Below are 27,537 nucleotides of genomic sequence, written 5' to 3' on the forward strand. Positions count from 1 at the left end.
TGTTGTGGTATTTACGAAACATCAACTTTTAAACTGAGTGAAGTTTCATGTGTAGCCTTTGAACCACTGATAAATGCACACTAATGTTTGAACAAGCTCTGTGAATTCTGGTAGGTTCCATCTTTGAATTTGTTTTGGTGTAAAGACAAATGTATTATCACTTAATTTGATGGTGCTGGGCTCTGTGATAAAGTTCATTTCTGCCAGAATTAATTTTGTTTATTGGTAGTTGCATTTTAACTCCCCAGGTGTGGTTGTGTTCAAAACTCAGTTAGGCAGAATTTACATGTTGGAGTGCAGTGTACTGATAACTGCAATAGAGGTAGGGGCAGATGAGTTTCACAGGTCAGAGCAGTGTGGCTGGAGCAGGGTTTGTTATGGTCTCTCAGAGTTAGCCAGTTTACGATTTTGTTGTGTTTGGCAGCAACACAACTCCTAGATCCATAGTGTAAATTAATCTGACTGTGAGAGGATATTGTAAATGTTGCAAGTGATCAATAGAAACATAAAGAAGGCGAAAAACTTTCTTACAGACAGATCTGTCTTCAGAGCTGTAGAGCACACACGTGCACTCCCCACCCCCAGATAGCACTTGTAGTGAACCAGCGATTGACTGAAATTTAACATTCTGTGCACAGCAGTGTGTTATGCCACTGTGTGATGAACTTTGCCTGTGGCCACAGTTTGGCTGCAGCTATTCATTTGGAGGGACAGCTGGTTGGTGGTCATACCTGCATAAAATGCTGTGTATAAATTAGAGTTGAGTTGGTTTATGATGTGACTGCTTTCACAGGTGGTCATACTTCTCATTTTCAGCTATTTCAGTTTCTTCAATAAAACTTTTCCAGGCATATGATTGTGTCGTGATGTTGTATAGACCAACATTGTGCCCAGTGTTGCAAGTGACTTTTGTCACAGTGGAGTTGAAATTGCTCAGGCATTTCCAGATTTACATTTATTTATTTGTTGTCATTCCACACCATTTCTACAGGTGATTTTTTCACAAATAGGAAGTCTGTGTGCAAAACTGTTTTGTGTCAGAGGGCTCACCTCCATCCTCCACCCCACTGGGTCTTCGTACTGTAATATACTTTTCTAAATAGCAAGCCATTTGTATACCAAGATTAGTATAAATTTCTCAAGTTGTTCCAGAGCTATGTTGGCTTCTGGATAGAGTAATAATGTTGTTCTCTTAATTTTCTTCATTCTTTTTTGCCCCCTCCCCCCCCCCCCCCCCCCAATAATCTTTTCCCATCTCGCCCCACATTCTTGTTCTTGCTTTGTTATGTTTTTTTATGATTGTATCATCTTCATCATAATCATGCTTTCTTTCTTCTCCTCTGTCTGTCTATACCATGTTCTCTCTCACTAAATAGTTTTATTATTCTCACATTTTAAACCTTGACAGCTTCTCACTTATTTCTACACTTCCTCAGTTAATATGGTACACTTCTTACGTGACATGACAAATGGACAAAAGGCACTGTGAAAATGTCTTGATTAATACAGAAACTAAAATAACCTTCATCTCTAATTATTGTGATCCATCTGTACTGAATGTAATCCTGTTTAATGGACAGCTACTTGGTCTTCTTTTAGGGACTCAATCTGGTATTTACTTTTCCATTTTTATAACAATAGAAGTGTATTCATTACTATGAACTGTTAAGTAAATTAAAGATTATATATAAAAGTGTTTGCAGTCTCAGTACACCAGAAAATTCACATCATATTTCATTGTGAACTGGTGAAAAATCCATCACAGAATATAACTACCTGTATCAAGCTAAATCACTACTCACCAAATACAAGTAGTGTGCATCAGCAGAGGGTGGTTACTAGTTGGGGTTTCAAAGAAAGTTCCTCCACAGATTACTGTTTATCAAAACACACACACACACACACACACACACACACACACACAGGTATGCCATTTCAGTAATATGCACTCCATTTCCTCTCTGTTTTATAGGGCATTGTTAAGGAAGTGGAAGCTGCCTGGTTGGCTATGCTGCATCAACTTCTTGCACAGTTGCGTACTGACCTTCAACTGCCACGATGTCTGGCTGTGGTTGGCTACCTACGAAGAATGGGTATCTTTTCTGAAGCAGAACTCAGGTTGAAATTCCTGCAGGCAAGAGATTCATGGCTCCAAGGATTACTTGCTTCCATACCTAAAGATGATGGTAATACGGTAATTTTCGAGGAAATAAGTCATGAAATATTCACTTTTTTACTTAGATAGTAAAGATATGGTAAAGCAATTTTGCATGTGTTATGTTCCATAAACTGTTTTGATACAAGTCTACTTTTGAGTGTACTGTCCTTTAATAACATCATATTGTATAAATGGAGTAATGTACTTACAACACGAGTATCTTCTCCGAAGCTAAACCTTGGTCAGAAATCTTCCCTGGAGCCACTTAATGTTCAATTACTGGTTTCACTCACTTTTCAGAATTGCATCATAATATATAAAATTATTTGCATTTCATGTAGTTTCTCACACAACTCTTTCTGTGAGTATGTGTTGGAGAGTGTGGAGCCCCAAACTATAGCAGTACTTCTTCCTTTCCTCTACTGCTATCTTACTTCCACACTTAGGATAGATACCCTGCTAACAGTGTAGTTTGCTCATAGGCTATCAACTATCACTTTTCCCACATTGTTTCTTTATTTTGCACTGTTTATTTTGGTGAACTTTTGTTCAATCCCATACTTGAGTTTGACTTCGACTTCCACCTTTTCAAAATTACAGAAATGTGGGCCATAAGGGGAAGGTCACCGAACACTCAGCATATAGCCAGTCCATGAGGGGTGGTTACTAGGTACCTGTATGGTGCTAACCATTTGGCTATGCAGGAATGCACTATTGATGCTGCCCAAGTTGTTATGTACCAGTACATGCTGAGATGTATGTGTCTGTCTATTTGGAGGCACTAGCAATCCGGCCAACGGTTGTTAACCCTCATATTTTAAATCCACCTTTTGAAAATACTGTAATCTATTCAGTTACTTTACACTCAAAAATTTTGAAAAAATGTGTTTTGTTTTACTGAATTCTTTTGCCGTTCCATAAATTTTTAAATTTTTCTGTTAAACAGAATCAAAAATTTAAGTCTTAAGTAGTAGATGTCACTTTCCACAATGAATGTTGTTCAATATTTTCAGGTTGCCCCTGTCACAATAACAGCCTAAACGTGGAACATAGTTTAATTTTTCACAAAGACTTAAAGCTTCAGGCCCAAACACTAGGAGAAGCAAGGAATCCATTTTTTTAGGGCAATTTGCTTCCAAAAAGTCAGAATCATTTTTTACTGCTGTGATGTGAAGTCGTATTTCTCAACCCCAATGTAGATGCCAATGCTTCAAGCATATATCTTCCTAGTGTATGTAAAACCCAGTTTTTGAAGAAATTGGTCAGCCAGTTCATGAAAATGCACCACATGAGCCGCAACCTGTCTGTATCAGTTGCAACCACTCTCTCGGATCCCTGAAGTGCGCTACCCTAATTAAGGAACAAGAAATCCTAGAATTGAAGGCCTCTTGTCATTTTGAAGCCCCAAAAAAGTGTGATCATTTATGTCCTGTCAACATGATATTGACTTATCCCACTGCTGTGACCAGTTTGTTGGCAGTAATTCGCATGTTGCCTCCCTCGACATCCAGTAGGCGCTCGAGTAAATATGATTATGTGAAAAACAGGCACACACTGCTTGTGGCTTGGGCAGCACCATCTTCAGGAAAATCAACTCTACACACCTGGCAGGACAAGCAGCTTCCTTCTCTGCATTCTACCAGTGATGGCTCTTTTCCGGGAACACTCTCCCAGAAATGAAACACCAGCCAGTGACACCTGACCAGGATACCCTTAACATGATGATTCAATGGATATTTACTGTCACCTGCCAGAACTACAAAAACTAATTTCCTCTTATTTTGCTGTCTGCGCTGCTCTCCAAGAAACATGACTGTCTTGCTTGCAATCTTGATTTGTGTTTCCTCGATGATGGTATGCTTACTCATTTGGGTGCTGTCTATGACACCTTACAGTTTCTTCTCCTAGTCTCTCATGGCCGTGCTGCAGTATGATTTTTGTGGCAGTTATTACTCTCTGGTGATTCTGTTATTGCCCAGCAGACCAAATACTAGTTTGGGCTCTTCAAAGAGCCAACTTGCAGTTGTATGCCTCTGCCATCACTTTCGCCCCCCTCTGTCAGATTGCATCAACAAATTTGTGGGAGACATGTCCAATATAACCAGCTGCACCACTGGAACAGATATTCCTCTTTCTGCGTGCGTCTTCCACCGCTGACCAATGCCGTAGTGGGCCAAAGACATTGCAACATTGCAACAGCCATTCAGGATTGCCAATTGCAACATTGCAACAGCCATTCAGGATTGTCAGAAGGCCCTGCAACAACTCAAGTGATATCCTAGACTGACCATCCTCATCACTTTTAAGCAGCTCTGTTCAAAGGTTTGCAAGTTAATTAAATGCAGTAAGGAGAAATAGTGGGAACAATATTCCTCCTCCTTGGGAGTGTATGCCTCTTCATCCCAGGTGTGGACCGAGTTCTGCAGTATACTGGGTCAGCAGAGATCGATAACTGTTGCAAGTTTCGCCCTTCTTGGAGATATTTCTAAGAATGCATTGGTTCTTGTGGAACACCTCGTGACTCACTTTGTGACAGCATTAGTATCGCATTCGTACCTAACTACCTTTCGAATGCATAAAAGACAGATTGAAGACTTCCCCGTGCCCTTTCTACATCTACTTCTACATGATTACTCTGTTATTTACAATAAAGTGCCTGGCATAGGGTTCAATGAATCATCTTCAAGCTGTCTCTCTACTGTTCCACTCTCGAATGACACTAGGGAAAAACGAGCACTTAAATTTTTCTGTGCGAGCCCTGATTTCTCTTATTTTATCATGATGATCATTTCCTCCTATGTAGGTTGGTGCCAACAGAATGTTTTTGCAATTGGAAGGGAAAACTGGTGATTCAAATTTTATGAGAAGATTCCGTCGCAACGAAAAACACCTTTGTTTTAATGATTGCCACTCCAATTCACATATCATGTCTGTGGCACTATCTCCCCTATTTCACGATAATACAAAATGAGCTGCCCTTCTTTGAACTTTTTTGATGTCATCTGTCAGTCCAACCTGATGCAGATCCCACACTGCACAGCAGTACTCCAGAAAAGGGCAGACAAGCATGGTGTAAGCAGCATCTTTAGTTGACCTGTTGCACCTTTTAAGTGTTCTGCCGATGAATCACAGTCTTTGATTTGCTCTACCCACAACACTATCTATGTGATCGTTCCAATTTAGGTTATTTGTAATTGTAATCCCTAAGTATTTAGTTGAATTTACAGCCTTCAGGTTTATGTGACTTATGGCATAATCAAAACTTAGTGGATTTCTTTTAGTACTCACGTGAATAACTTCATACTTTTCTTTATTCAGTGTCAATTGCCACTTTTCACATCGTACAGATATCGTATCTAAATCATTTTGCAATTCATTTTGGTCATCTGATGACCTTACAAGGTGGTAAATGACAGCATCATCTGCAAACAATCTAAGGGGGCTACTCAGATTGCCTCCTATGTCATAGATAAGGAACAATAGAGGACCTATAACACTTCCTTGGGGTACACCGGATAGTACTTCTGTTTTACTCAATGACTTTCTGCGTATTACTACAAACTGTGACCTTTCTGACAGGAAATCATGAATCCAGTTGCACAACTGAGATAATATTCCATAAGCGTGCAGTTTGGTTAGAAGATGCTTTACTCCCCTCCCCAACCACATTGAATTATCTTATATAATGAACATTTCACTGACTGGGAACTGGTTCAGGCTCTCGACTTGTCACATGATACAGCCACAAGCCCTAATTCGATTAATAATCAGACAGTCCAACATCTGAATGTTATTCAAAGACTCCATCCACTCAGGGTCTTCCACCATGTTTGGCTAGAAGGTGTTTCCCCTTCACAGTAAATGTCATGTGACTAGGGCCTCCCGTCGGGTAGACCATTCGTTGGGTCCAAGTCTTTCGATTTGATGCCACTTTGACAACTTGTGTGTCGATGGGGATGAAATGATGATGATTAGGAACAACACAACACCCAGTCCCTAAGCAGAGAAAATCTCCAGCCCAGGTAGGAGTTGCACCCAGGCCCTTATGATTGACATTCTGTCGCACTGACCACTCGGCTACTGGGGGCAGACCCCTTCACAGTGGCGAGATAGTATCATTTTCCTAATCCTTAAACCAAGAAAAAACCCAACTTAATCGACAGTTACCAACCGATGAGCCTCGCCATGTGCTAGGTGCTCGGTAAACTACTTGGAAAGGTGGTAGCCTGACGATTATGCTGGGATTTCAAATCATGGGGCCTTTTGTCCCCCTGTGAGAGTGGTTTCCAGGTAAGATGATCCACAAGCAACCAGGTAATTAGTTTAGAAACAGCAATCCAATAGGCTTTATCTAAATGCCAACATCTCATTGCAGTGTTGTTTTTTCTTCTTCTCCCTACTGATTTTCATTCAGGGAGATTTTATACTGATAGTCGTTTTGGGCTAAATTTGGTACATCGCTCAGGTTCCCGAGGGTCCCAGGGATCATCATCCCACTAGGCTCCATGCTCAGTAGTACACTATTGTTCTTAGCCATCAATGGACTAGTGGCCTCCATCAACCTGTGCTCACCCCTGTGCTGTATGTCAACTGCAGTGGCATTAGGTACTGCTCTCTGTGGTGTAGGGGTAGTGTCTTTAACTGGTAATCTAAATTTCCTGGTGTGAAACCCAGTCGCTGCTTAAATTTTGAATAAAAATGATCAGCAATGGCAGCTGAAGACTTATGGTATAAAGAGCATCCTCATTCTGCCAACAACGTTTTAATACTTTGGAGACCAACTTTGTGATAAAATGACTGTGCCTGAGTATAGGTTGGGCCACAATATCATGACATGCGAGTCATATATTGCTCAAAGGTGGGAGTCATTTTCTAGGAGAACAATGTATGGACGTCTTGCGGCCTGCCCCTTGGGTGCTGCCTTTTGTTCTCAATTTCTAGAATTTTTTTTAAAGAAACATTAGCAAGCATAATACCTGCAGTCATGAATGGCTAAGCCAAAATGATCACATTGACATAATTTCGTGTGTGTACTCATTAGGTTTCGCAGTTTGATGTAATTCTGTTTCAAATACGATCATGTTTGTTCAGTGAACGAGAAATTTTGGAAACTTAAGAGGAATAAATTGCTAAGTAGTTCACCTTGCACTTTTTTCATGGGGGGGGGGGGTAATTGTACTTTCCGTCATCATTATTTTAAAATTTCTGCTCTAGCAAAGAACTAAAGTAAATCATGAAGCTTGATGCTTTTTAATATGTATTACTCTTGAAGGTACATTAATTAATTAATGAGGCTATTGAATGGTGATGTTGGTAATGCTTCAAATAGTGGCATAAATGGTCAGTTTTGTAGACCCAAGATTCTTCTAAGTGGTTGACTCCAAAGTGTTAAAGAGGGCAGAAGAGCAGACAGAAGTTTGAGGAGGTATGCTCTTGTCCTTGGGGTGGGAAGCTGTCCCTAAAAGACAGAAGAACCAACAACGATCAGCAGCATGAGAATGCAGAGAGCAATGGGGACCACTGCATTCAAGACATATAATGTGGTCCACAGGACATTTGGCCTGTAATTGAAAAAGTGTTGTGATGATCTCTCCGTTGGCAATAAGTAACTAACAAAAGTAAAATATTCTGTGAGTCAGAGCATGGAGTGTCAGAAGTCTGAATGTGGTAGGGAAGCTACAACACCTGAAAAGGGAAATGGAAATTCAGTCTACGTATATTGGAGGTCAGAGAAGTGAAATGGAAAGAAGGTAAAGATTTGTGGTCAGACAAATATAGGGTAATATCAACAGCAGCAGAATATGGTGTAACTGTAGTAGTATCTGTTATGACTAGGAAGCTAGGGCAGAGAGTGAGTTACTGTGAGCAGTTCAGTGAGAGTGTTGTTTACCGCAGAATTGACTGCAAACAAAAGTCAACAACAATAGAATACATATACGTGTCAGTATCACAAGCTCAGCCTGTAGCAAAAGATAAAATATATGAGGCTGTTGAATGGGTAGTTCAGGATGTCAAGGGAGATGATAATCTAATAATCATTGGGGATTAGAATGTGGTTTTAGTGGAAGGAATAGAAGACAGCATTTTGGAACGTCATGAGGCAGGAGAAAGACTATTTAGTTCTTCAATAAATTTGAGCTAATAATAGGAAATACACTGTTCAAATAGCACAAGAGGAAGAGATATACTTGGAATAGGCCTGGGGATATGGGCGATTCCAGCTGGATTACATCATCACCAGAAAAAGAGACTTTGGAACATATTCTAGAGTGTAAGGCATACCCAGGAGCATATATAGGCTCATATCCCAATTTAATGAAGATGAAGAATAGACTGATTCATCTAGGTAAGCAGTGTTGAAAGAAATATGATATTGAAGTACTGAGGAATGATGAGATTGTTTAAATTCAGTAAGGCTGTAGATATTTCAGTAATGGATATCACAGTTGGCAGTTCAGTTGAAGAGGACTGGGCACCTCTAAAAATGCCAATCACAGATTGTGAACAGAAAAACATGGGTACAAGGAAGGTATCTGTGAAGAAACCTTGAGTGACAGAATAAATATTTCATTTGATTTTTTTTAAAAAAGAAAAAGAAAAAAAAGAAGGGAAGTGCAAAAATGTCCAGGGAGATCTCGGAATAAAGCAATATAGATTATTCAGGATTGAAATAAACAGGAAGTGTAGGGAAATGAAGGCAAAATAACTGCTGGAAAAATGTGAAGAAATCGAAAAACAGGGTGTATACGACCCGGGAGATCCGGGGAAAACCCGGGAATTTTTTCATCCGGGAGAAAACCGGGAAAAACCCGGTATTTTTTTAAAATTCCAGGAATTTTTCATTGTTTTAGCTTTCTGTTAAATTTTTGTAACATTGACTGGTAAGAACCAATACTCTAACAAAAGATATTACTGTATCTCACTAGTGCAGAATAATACTGCAGCAATAAAACATGAAAGAGAAAAAAAAACTAAAATAAAACTAAGTTACCAAGGAAATGCGCCAAATACAGCAACAAAACAAAGTGCTCACACAAGTATCTGCCAACAGCAAAATGTGTCAACAGCTTTAGGAAGATTATGCAATGCTTCATAACAAAAATTAGCCTCTGATGAGCGTGACGTCACAACTGTTTACATTTGATTCGTTTGAGCTGTTGCGAGCAAGCGCATGCGCAGTTGAGTCGCATGTGAGTAGTACCTTCTCCTGCTTCTAGCTTCAGAAGTAATTTACTGGCGCACCTAAGCTGTCAGATTCACACATATGCAACAGGCCTGGATAGAGGAGTCGGGGGATAAACCGGGATATCTGCCCCAGGCAGGAATTTCTGTTTGGGGGGGGGGGGGGGGGGAGGAAAAGTTTCACAAAGTGCCTAGCAACCTGCGCATGTCAGTCTATCGATTATTCATATGATTTTGAAACTCATCCCTGTTGAATAACAGGTAAGAAACATTACGTATTATCTTCTCGGTGTAACCAAGAAAATGAAATTTCGGCAGAAATTTTTTTTACAGAATGCTACACTGGTAAGAGCCAGTTGTACAGTCTCTGGCTAGCAGCCGATAAAGTTCTATTCTGGGAGTAGCAAGGAAAACAGGTACGAACACGTAATAACGCCTAACCGGAGAATAAACGCGGGATAACTAAACCGGTGATTGTGGCAGGATTAGTCAAGTTAACCAGAAAATAAGTTTTAACCCTGGCAGGAATAGTTAGAGAATTGGTGATGACAAGATTGTTTGTTAGCATGAGGAAGGAGAAGAAATGGGGACATCACACAAATTATGGAAGAATATGATGATTGCAAATTTATATAAAAAATTTGTACTACTACTTTTCGATCTCATGCTTCAGAAGCTAGAGCGTATGAATGAAGTGTGAAACTATTTTCTAACATGAAACATTTTGCTTGTAGTAGGCCTGGTAGGCATTTAATATTGGTACTACGTGATTATATTCTGTCGTGTTATAAAAATGACCATTTGCGCCAAAACTGTGGCGGTGTGTGTTACAATTGCTACAATATTAGGCAGACCAAATTCGTGTTATCTAGCAGACAGTGACGAAATTCACGTAATCAGATCGAGAAAGCACACCAGTCTTGGGTACTATTCATAGGTATTAATAGCTTTTTCAGTATTAGCCAATGAAATTTGTTTTTTTCATGTAGCAAAACGTTTAATGAACTTTGATGAGCTAATGGATTCTTTCCCAAAAGGAAAGCACTGCATTTAAAGCTGTACTAAGGTTAGTGAGAAAACCAATGTTAGGACTTAAAGATTGAAGAAATATGTACTGTCTTGCTTGTCTATTGTCTTTACTGGGTTTATGTATTCTATATTTAATTTTATGTCAAACAAAACATAAAGTTATTAACTAGTAGGCAATAAAGAGTGCAAATTTTGTGAAGAATTCCTGTTTTCCCGGTTACAAATAAACCCGTCCAGTATTTATTGTGAGTTTTTTTAAAACAGGGGCAGGTTGTCAGACCGGCTGACTGGGAGCAGGAGAGGCACCACAGGACATTTTAATTCCCACTGTCCTGAATACAGTTTGATGGCACATGTTAGAAAATGTTACGCATTTGAGTTCCACAGAGCGAAATACAATGACGTGCGATAGAAGAATGCTGTGTGAAGAGGCGTGGCAATGCACTTGAGCACATTTAAGACCAAATATTTCCTCAAATGCATACGTTGTACATATCAGACTGTTCAGAAAGATGTGCGCTACAACATGGACATATTTTTGAACAGTCAGTTTTTAAAATTTTTGGCGTCCTACCTCAAACGCTCTAGGGAGGAGGGGCACCACTATCTAGTATTGCCCTGGTTTGGAAATACCATAGATCCGGGGCTGATCCACAGAGAAATATTAAGTTGTAATGGGGAGGTGGGTAGTCTCATGTGACCTGTGTTTAAGTTTAGTGAGTTTGCTGTTTCCTTTTCGTTTATTGCTCTCACATCACATGAAAACAAAATGGATTTCTGTGGCCGGGAGCTATCAAGTCAATTAAAATACATTTATGTAATTACGGAAGGATAAAATATGTTATTAGTTTCAGATTTTATTTCATGTCCCCTTTCTGACAGTCAAACATTAATCGTCTTGCAGAACAATGAAGCTTTTTTGTCGATTTGCTACAGAAATTTGGCTTTAATTAATCTTTTCCTCTGAGCCAGCCAATTTATTTGAAACGGAGCGTTTAATTCCACACTATTGGCCAGTTTCAACTATTCGCTGCATTTCAAGTGCACGTTTTCATCTTCTAGCACATATGGCATTATGCCATAATAAAGACCCAAACGTGATATAGTACAGTACTGGTACTCCAAGAAAATTTACATCCGAATCTGGACATACGAATGTGCACTTTCAGCTGAATTATACATTTTAGTATGGTGCATGAAATTCCCATGCTCATGGAGTATCCTCTAATGTCTTGTTTCTTTTATGGCATTATGTAAGATCTTTTAATGTTTTACACATACAAACATACGGGCTTCCTGCGTAGCTGCGCAAGCGCGGTGACGCTGGTTATCTGGTGGTCTCTGGCAACTGCTTAAACGAACCTATTTCTAACAGGTCGCGGGAAAATATTGCGAATGGTGGTTTGAAAACCCTTACTTTCAAACTAAATTTCCTTTTATGCGAGATGAACTATGTGTGAGAATGTACGATAAATTTCTTAAATCACAGAGCATTTGACTCTCATTTAAAAATCAGCTCTTTGAGTACAATGATTTAGAATAATTTCGAGCCCAGAAGATCTGACATTTATGTCCTCAAAAAATTTTACTGGCACTTTTGGGTGATGTATCTTCAAGTGTAACACGTGCAAAAAGGGGCAACGTTATATGTGAAAGCTTTTCTTTCCATGTGGCAAAACTACGTATTTAATTTAAACCATTAACTTTTCCTATTTGTGTGTTCACACTACTTAACAGTGATGTTGCTATTGGCTGACTACAACATGTGTCCTATGTTCTGAATATCCGCTGTTATCGGCTGGTGAGATCACGTGATGTTAGCTATGAGTAGCTTACAAAAGCGCATCGCAATCACGATTTCAATACTTCGGAAACGGAAAGTAACATGCGGTGCTTGGTGGAATTTGAATTTATACTTTCATAATATGAAAATACAGTGTACATGTTGCTGCATGTCAGACATCTTCCCAACACGTGTTTTGTTACCTCAGTTTCTTTTAAAGTGCTGGGAAATTCTACGCCGGTGTATAAAACCATAATCATTCAAAAGACTGATAACTTTTACAGTTCCGAGGAAAAGTATACTCTCACTTAACACGGAAAAAGTGTATTTTCACCCAGGAGGAAGGGTACTTTTAACCGGGAATTCCGGGAAAAATCCGGGAATTTTTTTTCCTCGTCCACGTACACACCCTGAAAAAGAAATCGTTCTTGGAAGAACTGATCCAGCATATGTAGTCAAAACAACCTTTGCTAACATTAAAAGTAAGTGTGTCAGCATTAAGAGTGCAGCAGAAATTCCCCTATGAACACACTGGAGAGAGCAGATTGGTAGAAAGAATACGTGTCAGATGAGAGAAGACAAAATGGGAGTTGATGTGGAAGGCATAGGGGATCCAGTAATAGTCAGTTTCACCGAACTGTGTAAGACTTATTTTCAGATTAAGTAGAGATGACAGGTAACATAGCTATGTAATTTCTAAAATCATTGGGGGACATGGCTACCAAATGACTGTTCAAGTTGGCATGTAAAATCTATGAACTGGAAGAAATACCCATCAGACATTTGGAAAAATAACCATCCATCCAGCCCCTAAGATACCAAGGGCAGATAAATGCAAGAATTTTCACAAAATCAGCTTAACATCACATGCGTCCAAGATGCAGACAAGAGTAATATACAGAAGAATGAAAAAGATGGATGAATTTCTCTTAGATGATGATCAGTTTGGCTTCTGGAAAGGTGAAAGCATCAGAGAAGCTGTTCTGACATTGGGCTTTGATAAAGGAAGCAAGACTTAAGAAAAATATAAGGGACATTCAAAAAGAAATGAGCCAGAGGCATCATTACAGAAACCAGCACCTATATGTTGAAGTATTGACCCTGGCTGTTGAGACACTTGTCTCACTGTGTCACATGGCGGTGAATGGCTGTCTCATAAAATTCCTGGGGCTGTGATGTTAACTAGTTCCGCACGTAAAGCTGGACGTCATCGTCTGAGGTGAATCATTTGCCCCTTAGATCCTTTTTAAGGGGGCCAAAAATGGCGTAATCACAGGGAGAGAGATCCGGACTGTATGGAGGGTAGCCGTGAACCTTCCATTTGAATTTCTGCAGGAGTTTTGTGACTGTGTTGGCCGTATGAGGCTTTGCATTATCATGGAGCAGAATGACCCCATGGGTGAGATTGCCTCATTGTTTTGATTTTATCGCTCGATGGAGGGTGGTCAAGGTTTGCGAGTAACACTGGGCATTCACTGTTGCCCCATGCTGCAGGAAGTGAATCAGAAGAGGGCCATCTTGCTCAAAGATGACACAGAATAAAATCACTAACTTGGCAGCATGAGCTTCCAATAAATGTTTCAATACCACAGGGTGTAGAGAAAAGAAGAATGTCAGCATAGGGGCAAATAATTCACCTTGGATGACGACGACGTCCAGCTGTACATGCAGGACTGATTAACATCATAGCCCTGGGAATTTTATGAGACAGTCATTCACCACCTTGTGTCACAGTGGGACAAGTGTCTCAACAGCCAGGGTCAATACTTCTAACATACAGGTACTGGTTCGTGTAATTATGCTTCCGGCTCGTTTCTCTTTGATTGCCCTTTATAGATTTTTTTACCTCTAGAAAGACAGATCATATACTTTATATACCGTGTTTTATGGACTATAAGACGGACTGTTTTCTTTGAAAAACTGTCTACAAAATTCAGTTTCATCTTACACTAAATTAATATAAAAATGTCCAGTGTTTGATTTAAAATTTCTGCTAGTCTTAAAAATGGCCATATATTCAATGCCGCAGGAAACCGATCTCTATCTTGCAACACTGGATTCAACTGGCAGCAGCAGTGCACCAGTGCAACGAAAAAGAGTTGTGGGGATTCCCAGGCTTGCTAGCACTGTCTCCCTCCTGCCCCACCAGCACAAACACAGAATGCTGCCTAGCCTGTGTGTCATTGTAGTCTACAGTGCCAGTGAACTTGAATTGAAAGTGATTTGTGTTATTGATAACAGTACAATATTTTTGTTAGTAGCTAGTTTTGTAATCATAAGAAAATAAAAAGTATTCATATGATGCGGGCCATAAATTGAAAGTAATAGTATATGCAGAAGAACATGGAAACAGAGCAGCTGAGCAGCATTTTGGCCCTCCACCAACAGAAAAAAACCATTCATGATTGGCAGGCTAGTAAAGAGGAACTGAAAAAAATAAGGAAGACTAAATGTGCAAATAGAGGACTGAACGCAAAATGGCCAAATCTAAAAGGTGAAGCATTGAAATGTATTCAAGGACTCTGTCAAAATGGCATTGGAATTAATACAAAAATGATTCAAACACACACCCGTATGCTAGCTCTACAGTGGAACTTATCCCCCTGCAGGTTCTGGGCTTAGAATAGGCCCGAGGTATTCCTGCCTGTCATAAGAGGTGACTAAAAGGAGTCTCACTTGTTTCAGCTTTTATGTGGTGGCCACCTGTGGGGTTTGACCTCCATTCTTCCAAATTTTTCTGAAGAGCGAGCCAATTGGGGAAGGGCGCCTTACACGGTGCATCGTGTCCATCATACACTGAGATCTTTGTTGTCGTGGATTTGCAGTTCTGCTCATTCTCCAGTTGTTGAGTGAGGATACCTTCTCGGGTGCCTTTTCCTCCATCCACTGTGTGGTATCTTCTTCTGCACTGATGCTGATCATGGACCTCTTTGCACTTTATGTCCAGCATGGTAGCCAGTCCTTTCTGGTGGGACCCCCATGTACCCTATTGGCTGTAACCCCCCTACACAGGGTCGCTCTGCTGATGCCTGCACCGTTAACTCCCCACGTATGCCAAGGAATAGATGCCCATCTCCCTAATGCATCAGGACTCCCAGCAATGGCCATTGTGCCAGGTGCTTTGCTTTGTTGAGGCTGAGTGGCGCCCTTGGGAAGGGCCCCTGGTCGGAGTGGGTGGCATCAGAGTGGATGACATGCTATGAAGTGTAGTACATCATCTCTTGCTGGTGGTCCAATAGCAGCAGTCTCTAAGCAGTCAAGGCCTAACTTTAATGCAAAGAAGTACGACTCCCAATCATTCCCCTCCTTGGTCACACCATGGGAGGAATGCCAGGCTAAGGATGGCAGTGTATTTGCCCCAGTACCGTATATGTATGAGAGCTGATGGAGAATCTTTCATGTCAATGAAACCTCAGTTTTTTGTGGAGCATTTAGAGGACAAGTTTGGGGAAGTGGAAGGATTGTCCAAAATGCAATCTAGGTCAGTCTTGATAAAAAATAGCATGCTCTGCCCAGTCACGAGCATTACTCGCCTGTGACAAGCTGGGGTATGTTTCTGTTTCCATCACACCCCATAAGAGCTTAAATATGATCCATGGTATTATATTCCACAGGGACCTTCTTTTGCAGTCTGAAGAGGAGCTGCACACCAACTTAGAGCAACGAGGTGTTCATTTCATCCGGCGCATCCATTGGGGTCCGAGGGGTAATCACGTTGTCACTGGTGCCTTCATCTTGGCCTCCGAGGGTGACACATTACCTGAAAAGGTCAAGGTGATGGTATACCACTGAGATGTGAAATCATATATCCCTCCCCTGATGCGGTGCTTTAAGTACTGGAATTTTGGTCATTTGTCTTCTCACTGTACTTCCAGTGTCAGCTGTTGAGATTTTGGATGTCCTTCACATCCCAATACTCCATGTGCCCCGCCTCCCATCTATGTCAACTTAGGAAAGCGCCATTCCCCTTGCTCACCGGACTGCAGGATTCTACAGAAAGAAAGGAAAATCATGGAGTACAAGACCCTGGACCGACTGACCTACAATTAGGCTAAGAGGAAATTTAAGATCCTTTGTGTATGACATCCACTTACGTGCTGTTAAGAGAACGGGTCTTGCATCTTCAGTTCCGCTGTGTATAGTTGGCTCTCTGAGCTGTAAGACTCCACCTGGCCCCGTGATGGTGGGGGCACTTCTATACTTGTCACTCCTGCACCATCTACTTTGGGAGTGACACTCCCCCAACCATCGGGAACATCAGTCCCCACTTCTCAGCTGGATAAGCAAAAGTCTTCTTTGGCTCCTCTCACTAGGAAGGGGTCCCTTGGATCACTCCCATCCCAGGTTCCTACCAGTGACAAAGCAGACACCTGCCAGTGGCTGAAGCACCCACAGGTAGCTGGTCGTAGGGCTTCACAGTTCTCCTCAGTCCCTGAGACTAAATCAGTGAAGCCCTCCCAGCCTAAGGAGCAGTGAGAGAAACCAAAAAAGAAAAAGACCCCCAAGATCCAAGACATTGCGGTGGCATCTATGCCACCGCTACCTACGAGCTCTGCATCTGAGGGTGAAGTGGAAATTCTGGCATCTGCTGAGGACCTAGATCTCGCTGTGCCCCAGCCTCATGATAATGTCATCCTTCAGTGGAATTGCTGCAGTTTCTTCCACCACCACGGTGAGCTACGGCAAATTCTGTTAAGCCTTACACCTGCTTTCTGCAGACCTCTGCCCTTCGGCTATAGGGGATATTATAAAAACAACAGCGAATATAATAGTGTGTCAGGTGGAGTTTGCGTCTATGTCTTGAACTCACTATGTAGTGAACCTGTGTCCCATCAAACTCCTCTTGAAGCTGTTGCTGTCAGGATAAGGACAACGCAAGAAATAACTGTCTGCAACGCATATCTTCCTCCAAATGGTGCAGTACCCCTGAATGTACTGGCTGCACTGATTCATCAACTCCCTAAACCTTTCCTACTTTTGGGAGATTTTAGCACCCATAACCCCTTGTGGGGTGGCGCCATGCTTACTGGCCGAAGTACAGATGTCAAAAATTTACTGTCTCAGCTTGACCTCTGCCTCCTAAATACTGGAGCCCCCACATATTTCAGTGTGGCTCATGGTACTTACGCAGCCATTGATTTATCACTTTGCAGCCCAGGACTTCTCCCATCTCTCCACTGGAGAGCCCACGATGACTTGTGTGGTAGGGACTACTTCCTCATCTTCCTGTCACTCCTCTGGCATCATGCCCATGGACACCTACCCAGATGGGCTTTAAACAAGGCAGACTAGGAAGCTTTCACCTCTGCCATCACCCTTAAATCTTTCCCACACAGTAATATCAATGTGATGGTTGAACGAGTCACCAGGACAGTCGTTTCTGCGGCAGAAAACACAATCCTTCTTCCTTAGGGTGCCCCCGGCAAAAGACAGTACCTCGGTGCTTGCCGGAAATTGCTGAGGCCATTAAAGAGTGTAGGCGGACTCTTCAGCAGTATAAGTGGCACCATTCCCTGGAGCTTCTAATTGCTTTTAAATGGCTCTGTGCCCACATTCGCCAGCTTATAAAAAGATGGAAACCGGGGTGTTGGGAGAGGTACAACTCGACCATTGGTTTCTATACGTCACCTTCCCAAGTCTGGACGAAGATCAGATGTGTTTTTGGATACCAGACCCCAGCAGGCGTCCCTAGCGTTAACATAAATGGTATGTTATCTACTGACAGAAACGCAATTCCCGTGCACTCTGCTGAGCATTATGCTCAAGCCTCTGTGTCGGAGAATTACATCCCCCCCCCCCCCCCCCCCCCCCCAGCCTTTTTTGCACCCTCAAATGTTGGTTGAAAGGATAGGTATTCTTGTTCACTACATGCCACTGTGAATCCTATAACTCCCCAGTTACAGAGTGGGAGCTCCTCAGCACCCTCGCACTTCACCCCAACACAGCTCTTGGGCCAGATCGGATCCACAGTCAGTTGATTAATCATCTCTCATCAGACAAAAAGTGACATCTCCTCATCATCTTCAACTGGATCTGGTGCAGTTGCGTCTTTCCATCACAGTGGCAGGAGAGCACCATCATTCTAGTGCTCAAAAATGCTTTATGTGGATAGCTATCAGCCCATATCAGCCTCACCAGCATTCTTTGTAAGCTGTAAAACATATGGTGTGTCGGCAATTGGGTTTGGTCCTGGAGTCATGTGGCCTAGTGGCTCCATGCCAGGGCAGTTTCCAACAGGGTTGCTCTACCACTGATAATCTTGTGTCCCTCGAGTCTGCCATCCAAACAGCCTTTTCCAGACGCCATCACCTGGTTGCTGTCTTTTTTTATTTATGGAAAGCGTATGACACAACTTGGCGACTTCATATCCTTGCCACTTTATATGAGTGGGGTCTCTGGGCCCCTTTCCCAATTTTTATCCAAAATTTCCTGTCACTCCATACTTTCCGTATCCAAGTTGGTGCCTCTCATAGTTCCCCCCATATCCAGGAGAATCCAGTCCTTCAGGGATCTGTATTGAGTGTATCTCTATTAACAGCTTAGGAGCAGCTGTAGGGCCATCCATCTCATCTTCTCTGTATGCAGACGACTTTTGCATTTCGTACTGCTCCTCCAGTACTGGTGTTGCTGAGCGGTGCCTACAGGGAGCCATCCACAAGGCGCAGTCATGGGCTCTAGCCCATGGCTTCCAGTTTTCAGCCACAAAGTCGTGTGTCATGCACTTCTGTCAGCATTGTGCCGATCAACCAGAACCAGAACTTTACCTTAATGATGATCCACTCATTGTCGTGGAGACATATCGATTCTTAGGACTGGTTTTTGATGCCAGATTGACTTGACTTCCTCACCTTTGTCAGCTTAAACGGAAGTGCTGGCAGCACCTCAACGCCCTCCACTGCCTAAGCAACATCAGCTGATGTGCAGATTGTTCTACACTGCTGCTGCTCTACAGCGCCCTTGTTCAATCCCACCTTGACTATGGTAGTCTGTTTTATGGTTCGGCGGTACCCTAAGCGTTGCCTTTATTCAACCCAGTGCACCACTGTGGCGTTCGACTAGCGACGAGAGATTTTAGGATGTGTCCGGTGACCAGCGTCCTGATGGAGGCCGGAGTCCATCCATTGAAAGTTACCTGTGCTCAACCGCTCGTCAGTTGTGTTTCACACATTCGTAGTTCTCCTGAGCATCTGAATTACCATCTCCTTTTCCCACCCATGGCGGTCCATCTCCTACATCAGCAGCCCAGGTGATGGCTTACGATCATAGTTCGTACCCGATCCCTACTGTGTGAACTAGAGACCTTTCCTTTATCATCTCCCCTCCGGGTCCATCCGCGTACACCTCCATGGTGTATACCTAGGCCGCGGCTTCATCTGGACCTCTCGCATGGGCCTAAGGACTCAGTTACTCCCGCAGCTCTCTGCTGTCACTTCCTCTCGATTCCTGCCATGTCCCGGGGCACTGAAGTGGTTTACACCGATGGCTAATGGTCATGGCTTCGCCTGTGTTCACAGAGGGCATATTGAGCAGCACTCCTTGCCAGATGGCTGCAGTGTTTCCACTGCAGAGTTGGTGGCTATATCTTGTGTTCTTGAGCACACTTGCTCATGCCCTGGGGAGTCGTTTTTCTCTGTACTGATTCCATGAGTAGTCTCCAAACTATCGACGAGTGCTACCCTTGCCATCCTTTGGTCGCGACCATCCAGGAGTCCACCTATGTCCTGGAACGGCCCGGTCATTCAGTGGTGTTTGTCTGGACCCCAGGTCACATTGGTATCCCAGGAAATGAACTAGCCAACAAGCTGGCCAAGCAGAAACCGCTTCTGGAGATCAGCATCCACGTAACTGACCTGCATTCATTATTATGTCGCAAGGGTTTTTGGCTTTGGGAGACAGAATGGCATAACCTCAGCACGCATAACAAACTTCATCTCATTAAGGAGACTACACACGCGTGGAAGTCTTCCATGCGAGCCTCTCCCAGGGACTCTGAGGTTCTCTGCCGGCTCTGCATTGGCCATATGTGGCTAACACATGGTTACATCCTTTGTCGCGAGGACCCACCTTGGTGTCGCTGTGACACCCCTATGACTGTCGTCCACATCTTGCTGGACTGCCCAATTTTAGCTGCTCTGCGGTGGACTTTTAACCTTCCCAGCACTGTACCTTTGGTGTTGGGTGGCAATGCCTGAACAGCAGATTTAGTTTTACGTTTTATTCATGAGGGGGTTTTTATCATACCATCTAAGGGTGGGTGTTTGACCTTCTCTCTGGGGCCTTCACCCTCCTTCCATTTTAACTCTGTGTCACCCTTTCTTTGTGTTTGTCCTGGTGGTCATCTTTTCCCTTCATGTGTTCATCTTGTCTTGTCTTTTGGGGTGGACATACTTTTGCTTGTGGTGTACATTTTCCCCGTTTTTTGTTCGTTCTATTCGTTTTCTTTTTAGGTATGGTTCCACATTCCTTTTCTCCCTTTTACTTTTCCAAACATACTTTGGGTGTTGTTTCATCCTGAGCCTTGTTCGTGTCAGGAAGAAGGGACTGTGACCCTGTAGTTTGGTTTCTTTATACCTCAAACCAACAAACCAACCAGTGGAACTTAATAGACTATAAGGATGGAGTTGGTTGGTGCTACAGGTTCATGAAGCGTCTTGGACTTAACATGTGAACCAAAACCAAAATCTCTCAGAAAATCCCACAAGAATATGAAGAGAAAATATTATCTTTCGATCACTTATTTATTCAGCATCGAATGAAAACCAGCCATATAGCAAATATGACAAAACTCCTCTGGCATTTGATAAGCCGAGTTACAGAACTGCTGCCATGAAAGGTGCTAAAACTGTAACTATAAAGCAAACAATGGAAAATCCAGGATGGAATGTAACAATATTAAGAAAAGGAAAGTTGCCACTCACCATATAGTGGAGATGCCGAGTCACGGATAGGCACAGCCACACAATGTGGCTACAGTTGCCTTAGACTGCAGTCGTGTGTGTGTGTGTGTGTGTGTGTGTGTGTATGTGTGTGTGTGTTTTGTCTATTTTTGACGAAGGCCTAATGGGCCGAAAGCTTTATTTGGAACAATCTTTCTGTTGTGCCTATCTGTTACTCAGCATCTCTGCTGTATGGTGAGTGACAACTTTCCTTTTCATAATATTGTAACTATAAAGCAAGTGGAAATGAAAAAAATGCACTAAACTGTTGTCCTTTCGTATTATTCTTATGGTACTAAACTTAATCCATTGATCATTTTCAAGTGCAAAACAATGTCAAAACCTTTTGAAATACTGCTAGGTGGTGGTGTTCATGTACATGAAAAGGGATGGAGGGACGACACTGGTATAAAATTATGGTTTAACAGAGTGTGGGAGAGAAGGAACGGTGCACTAGACCAGTTTAGTAGTCACTTGAAAAATTCTGTGAAAGAGAAATTGAGATGGGAAATACAAAGCTTGCTGTTATTCCAGGACAACTTACTTCACAATTGCAATCTCTTAATGTCTCGATAAATAAACCATATAAAGTGTATATAGTAGAAGAGGGGGAGGGGGGGGGGGAGAGGATGAAATTTCAAGGTTAAAAAGTTGTCCTCTACAGGGAGAACTTCTAAAACTATTTGGATGCAACATAGCACCAAGTGCAGTCTATACAGTAGTGTGACCAATGGAAGGGATGAAAACTGTCTTTGTTCAATATAAAATGTCAAATCAAAACATCGTCCGCCATCTAAATTTATTTGAGCTACAAGCATTACATTACACCATTTTCAGGCCATCTGATTGATATATAGGAAGAATCCCACGTCTTGTACAATAGAAATAGGAGCCAGCATATAGTCACTGGTATCCGTAGACTTCTTCTTAACACTTGATCATAACTTGCACCAACCAACCCAAAAATGTAGGGTTCAGAACACATTTTGTTTGACGTTGATTGTGCTCATGAACATTAAGAGTAAAAAGCAATAAGTTAATGAAGTAAATCCATTAAAACAAAAATTTATAAGCAATGAGAAAACAAAGTGTTATAGATGTCATCAAAAATGAATAAGTAGATTTTTTCTCCACTTTTAGGAAAATGAAACTGGCATATTGGGGTGGTCATTTTTATTGAAGAAAGGAATTTTTTATGACTACCAGTATTTTTATGTTTTAAATTTTAGTGTCACCCTTATATCACTGGAATATAATAATTTCTGTGTACATTTTCTACCTACATTTCATAACTCTTTGTTTATCCTGGGTGTAATGATTTGAGAATATCATTTCAAATTGTCGAATAAAAAAAGTTAATGTCCATATTCACTTTGATAATACCATAAGATTGCATACGCTATTTAAATATGCATAACGTTTAGATATCAAAGGAATATCCCTTAAATGTACTAAGTGGTTATTACCAATTGAGATACAGTTGGTCTTATATACTTCCCATCAAAATTAGTGCTTGGAGCACTACAAATTTTCAGTTTCACTTAACCAGTTATTTCAAAACTGGCAGTTTTAGAATCTTGCTCCCTCTTTGATAAATTTCTCCAGACTCTCATAGCTGGATGTGATGTGAAACATTGCTGTGATTGGTCACTGCCACTATCATGCATTAGAGAAGTCACATGTGCATGTTGTTGGTGACTGGACACAGAGAGCAGTAAAAAATACAAAACGCTATTGTGTCTGTAAAGGTACACTGTTATTCTTGCTCAGGCAGTTGGACACTAATTCCTGGTTGGAGACCAAGTGTTTTCTCTAGTAATAATATTTTTGGGAACATCTTTATAATTGTCTGTAAACTGATGCCACTGCAATATAATAGTTAGGTGATCCCAAGAGAGTACTTAAGATTCATAAAAGAGTTTTGCAGGCATCCCTGCTGAAAAAGTTGGTTGTGTTATATCATATCTCTTAAAATAACACATGCTTTTCAAGTGAACTTGCAATGTTAGGAAGCAATATGTCACTATCTGGCCTGCCAGTGTTCAGTTTTTAAGTTTGTGCCTACAAATGCATTCCCAACTGTGATTTTTTTTCTACTCCAGATGTCAACTTCATAAAAGGAACAGCTATATTACAAATCTAGAAATCCTGTAACAGCTAGTGACCTTCCAAATTGCGTCACTGGAATCATTCCCATGAGATTTTAGTTCTAGTATTGGTGGCGACAATTGGAAGCTGTGAAGGTTTTTAAAATATGTGGTATGAAACCAGAGTCTGAAACAAATTGTACAGCCACATATATACAACTACAGAGAAGTCTTTCAATTTTCCTATTTGTGTGCTCATTTATTAAGTTCCCATTTAGGAAATCTTTCCATGTTATGTTCCTTATCCCCCTTTTAAATAATACCAATATTTATGTTTTGTTTTTATAGCAAGTCAGCATTTGAATAAAACCATTGAGCTTACAAGAATACATCTTTTTAACATCGTAACACAGTTCAGAGCTATATTCAGTGATGAAGAACCTATTCTTCCATCTCCGAGAGACCAAAATGTAAATGAAACTGCTATTTTTTATTCTTGGATAACAGAGAAGGTGAGTACGTCACTCCTTACATCATAATTTTTAACTTTTCAGTAAAACTAACAATATATACAAATATATTTGATTTTTTGTAGATTCACAATTTTTTGAACACCTTGGAGAGGGACGTGGATCGTGCCAATACTTCTTTAGACTCTGTTCTGGGTCAGTGTATGTATTTTGGATTATCATTCAGCAGAGTTGGTGCAGATTTCAGGGGTCTGCTAGCACCCGTTTTTATTAAAACAGTCACACAGAATTTTGAGAAGGCAGTCCGTAAAGCAAATAAAAAATTTGAACAGGACATGGAGTCTTTTACAGTTTCTAAAACACCATCAAATGTAAGAACTTCTCCATCACCTACCACAGGAAAACAGGTAATTATGATATAGGCATTGTCGATATAATAATCTGTGCTATTTAGAAACGTATGAGTGAATCTAAATTTATTTGCAGGATCATCCACCAGAAAGTCTGATAGAATTTTATCCCCTTGCTGAATACTGTAATGGTCTGCTGTCTGCACTAAATGAATTAAGATTGTGTGCACCTATTGCTGTTGCAAATAGCATTACAAAATGCCTGCAAGAGTCTCTTGGCAGTGCGGTCAAGACCATTCTTGGATATCACAAGCAGGAACAAGGAACGCTACTTCCCGCTGAAAGAGAGACATTCAGCAGATTTTGTTGTTGTCTGACTGAGGACTTGTTTCCTCATTTGCAGAGGTGCCTGCATGCAATATTTCCACCAGCAACATTGGCAACACATTTGGGTGTATCAGTGCAGCAAATACAAAAAGAGGTGAGTGTGCTTATATAATGCCCTATTAGATTATTTATTGCTTCTGTAAAATCATATTAGAAATGTATTTAATTTTCTTATAACAATATATCTTTTGACTGATCAGATGTTTTTCTCTTCCTTCCTGTTTTGTGCTGATCTTTTCATCTCTATGTACATACTAGACCTGATGTACTCTATGTTATGTTTCAAAGTTTGTGTGGTTTGTCTGACACTAGCACGTTCCCCATCTTCCTCTCTGCCCACTACTATTCTAACTGTAGCACAGACACTTCAGTAACTTCCAGTTTCTTTTGATTACAGTGGTACATACTTCGTACCCATACTAAACCATTCTCTATAACCACACTCATGACCTCCTCTGCTCCATTTTGATATTTGACCACGGTAGAGATCATTTCTTGAAGATAGCTTTCTTTGTCTGCAGCAGTCTACATCTGGTATCTTCCTTGTTCACCTAGCTTCTATAGCCCTGCTCTTTAGACAGTCTTTTATTTATTTATTTATTTACTTTCAACTACTTGATCTTGCCGGGTTTGTGCATTTGCTACATTAATGTGCTTGGTAACATTGCTCCCATTGTAGCAGAATAATTTCTTTTATATTTTAGTGTACACAATAGTTTGTTATATTTGATGTTGTGAATGGACAGTCATGTGGCACAGGTTGCAAAAACTGTATTGTGTATTTGCCATGAGGAGCTTCTCTGCAGAATTTGTGAAGAAAGGAACATATGGGAAGTACTGACAAGAAGAAGGGTCAGGATGATGGGACATTCGTTAAGACATCAGGAGCAACATCCATGGTTCTAGAGGGAGCTTGCTCACTCGTTCACTCATTCACTCACTCACTAACTAACTAACTCTGGTTATGCTCTTAGAAGTACTATGATCACACTTCAAAGCAAGCTCTGTTTATGCTGGGTTCCTAACATTTCTTAGTTTCATATCATTACTGACAAGATTAGCTTTTGACACATATCTCCATGTGGGTTGAAATTGCTGCTCACATTTACAATATTTCCTGACTTTATTTTTCAGGGGCTGACATTCCTGGATCGAATGGCAGTTGTGGAACCCATCCGACACCTTTTGCCTTTGCGAGTGAGTTCCACATCAGTTACTCAGAAACTTCTTACCACAGCAGGTTCAGAAGAAACTGAGAACATAATAGAGAAAAGTACAGAAACCCAAGATGATGATTCGAGTTCAGTGCCAGATACTACACCGACTGATGTGGCTCAAGAAACCACTGGTTCTATACAACAAAATGATGATGAAAAGAAGACTTAGTAGACTCACGTTGTTTGAGTCAATGTGTACGGAAGCAAACTGTTTTCTTTACTAGAGTATAATACAGTATCCATATGCTATTCTGTGTGACATATCAAATACAAGGAATGGAAGGGAGATATAAATACATGAAAATAAACATTTACAATTATGAGATGCATTACCAAAGTGGTAATTAAGTCATGGTGCTATTAAACAAAGAGTAGTTTACAATCCAGGTTGATAAATTATGTCCTCTGTAGAAATATACAAAGTAGTTATTACTAAGATATGTCTGCAGGAAAAAGGAAGATATGGATGAAACCGAAGGCTGACCTGAAAAAAAAAAAAAAAAAAAAAAAAAAGGGAGAGGGGCTTGAAATCAGTCTCCTACCCTATTTCACTCATCAGCTCTTTGTGCCTTGTACAGATAATACATAAGCCACATGTCCAAAGACTTTATTTATTGATGATACATATTTAGTATCTACATGTGTTCCTGATTTGCAAAACTAAAACTTGTCAGAATATTGTTGTATGGATTCAAACAAAAACAAAACAAACAAAAAAAATGTTGCTTTCCAGATTGCCTTGTATTTATTTCTTTTCCTCTCATATCACTGTGATTTTGTCATGTAGAATTACTGCAGTAGAGACAAATGTATGTGCACAACATCAGATTGATGACTGTAAATCAGTAGCATAAGTTCATAACAATTTACTGCTGACATTCCACTGGAAGTTAATATTAAGAAAATATATTTCTTGACAGCAAAATGATGTAGCTCAAAATGAATTTTGGAATAACTGGGCATGATAGTGCCTTTCTATACTTTAATACAGAATGTTACTGCAGTTTTTTTTTTTTTAATGTAAAATCATCACATAATGTTACCACAGTTGTATGAATGTGCAGCTAAACAGTGACACTCAACAGACTAAAAAAATTTTAACTTAATATAGCTTCTCATCAGATGCACTGATACTGATTGTTACAGCATTATTATTGAGGGATGAAATTTATCTTGCCTTTATCATATGAAGGGCTCGGAGAGATATAGTCATAAGCCACAACTTTCACGAAATTGAGTTTTCTCATGTTGCGGTATTCTTAACAATGTCTTCTTCACAATATGTTGAAAAAGTTCCGTGTTACTGCAACAGATGGCAGGCTATGATGGAGTGCAGTTCTGTGCCGTCTGGTGGTAGTTTCAGAAGATAGGCCTACATAGTCACAAGCCACGGCAAAATGGCAGGTGGGTCAGGAACGTCTGAAGCTTCTTTGGGTCTTCAACGCATATTTGACACAGACAGTAGTGGAAGTGAAGAGCTTTACCCTTTGGATCCTGATAGTGATGAATCTTGGCATCCATCGACCAGCAGTTCCAGCTCAGATGATGTTTCGGTAAGTATATAAAACGGTTTATTTCTGGCGATTAATTTCCTGTGGCTTGTGACTTTGTTTCTCTCAACATTGCCAACGCATTTGACAGCCATCCTGTGTGTTAATGATGAAACTTGATGGGCACATTTATATTACTGCTTAATGGTGCAATAATGTAGTTTCAAAGGCAAAAGATGTGTTAAAAATATTTTCTCATTAATGTGATTTTAGCGAAATTTAATGTTTTGTGTGGCTTATGACTATATCTCACGCAAATTCTTAGACTATTTTGCTCTTCATATTATACACTCCTGGAAATGGAAAAAAGAACACATTGACACCGGTGTGTCAGACCCACCATACTTGCTCCGGACACTGCGAGAGGGCTGTACAAGCAATGATCACA

General features: G+C 40.9%; 1 protein-coding gene across 2 annotated transcripts in view; it reads left to right on the plus strand.

Moving 5' to 3' along the window:
• Positions 1-26,331, plus strand: part of LOC126092389 (conserved oligomeric Golgi complex subunit 8) — a 35,889-nt gene extending 9,558 nt beyond the window's left edge. For both annotated transcript variants that reach the window (XM_049907955.1, XM_049907957.1), the window contains exons 5-9: positions 1,973-2,186; positions 23,524-23,687; positions 23,771-24,052; positions 24,132-24,476; positions 25,517-26,331. In XM_049907955.1, the coding sequence (XP_049763912.1) occupies positions 1,973-2,186; positions 23,524-23,687; positions 23,771-24,052; positions 24,132-24,476; positions 25,517-25,768 (1,257 nt within the window). In that variant the 3' untranslated portion in view covers positions 25,769-26,331. The remainder of the gene's footprint in view (positions 1-1,972; positions 2,187-23,523; positions 23,688-23,770; positions 24,053-24,131; positions 24,477-25,516) is intronic.
• Positions 26,332-27,537: the final 1,206 nt, after the last annotated feature.

The sequence above is a fragment of the Schistocerca cancellata genome, chromosome 7, assembly GCF_023864275.1.
Source record: "Schistocerca cancellata isolate TAMUIC-IGC-003103 chromosome 7, iqSchCanc2.1, whole genome shotgun sequence".
Classification (NCBI taxonomy): domain Eukaryota; kingdom Metazoa; phylum Arthropoda; class Insecta; order Orthoptera; family Acrididae; genus Schistocerca; species Schistocerca cancellata.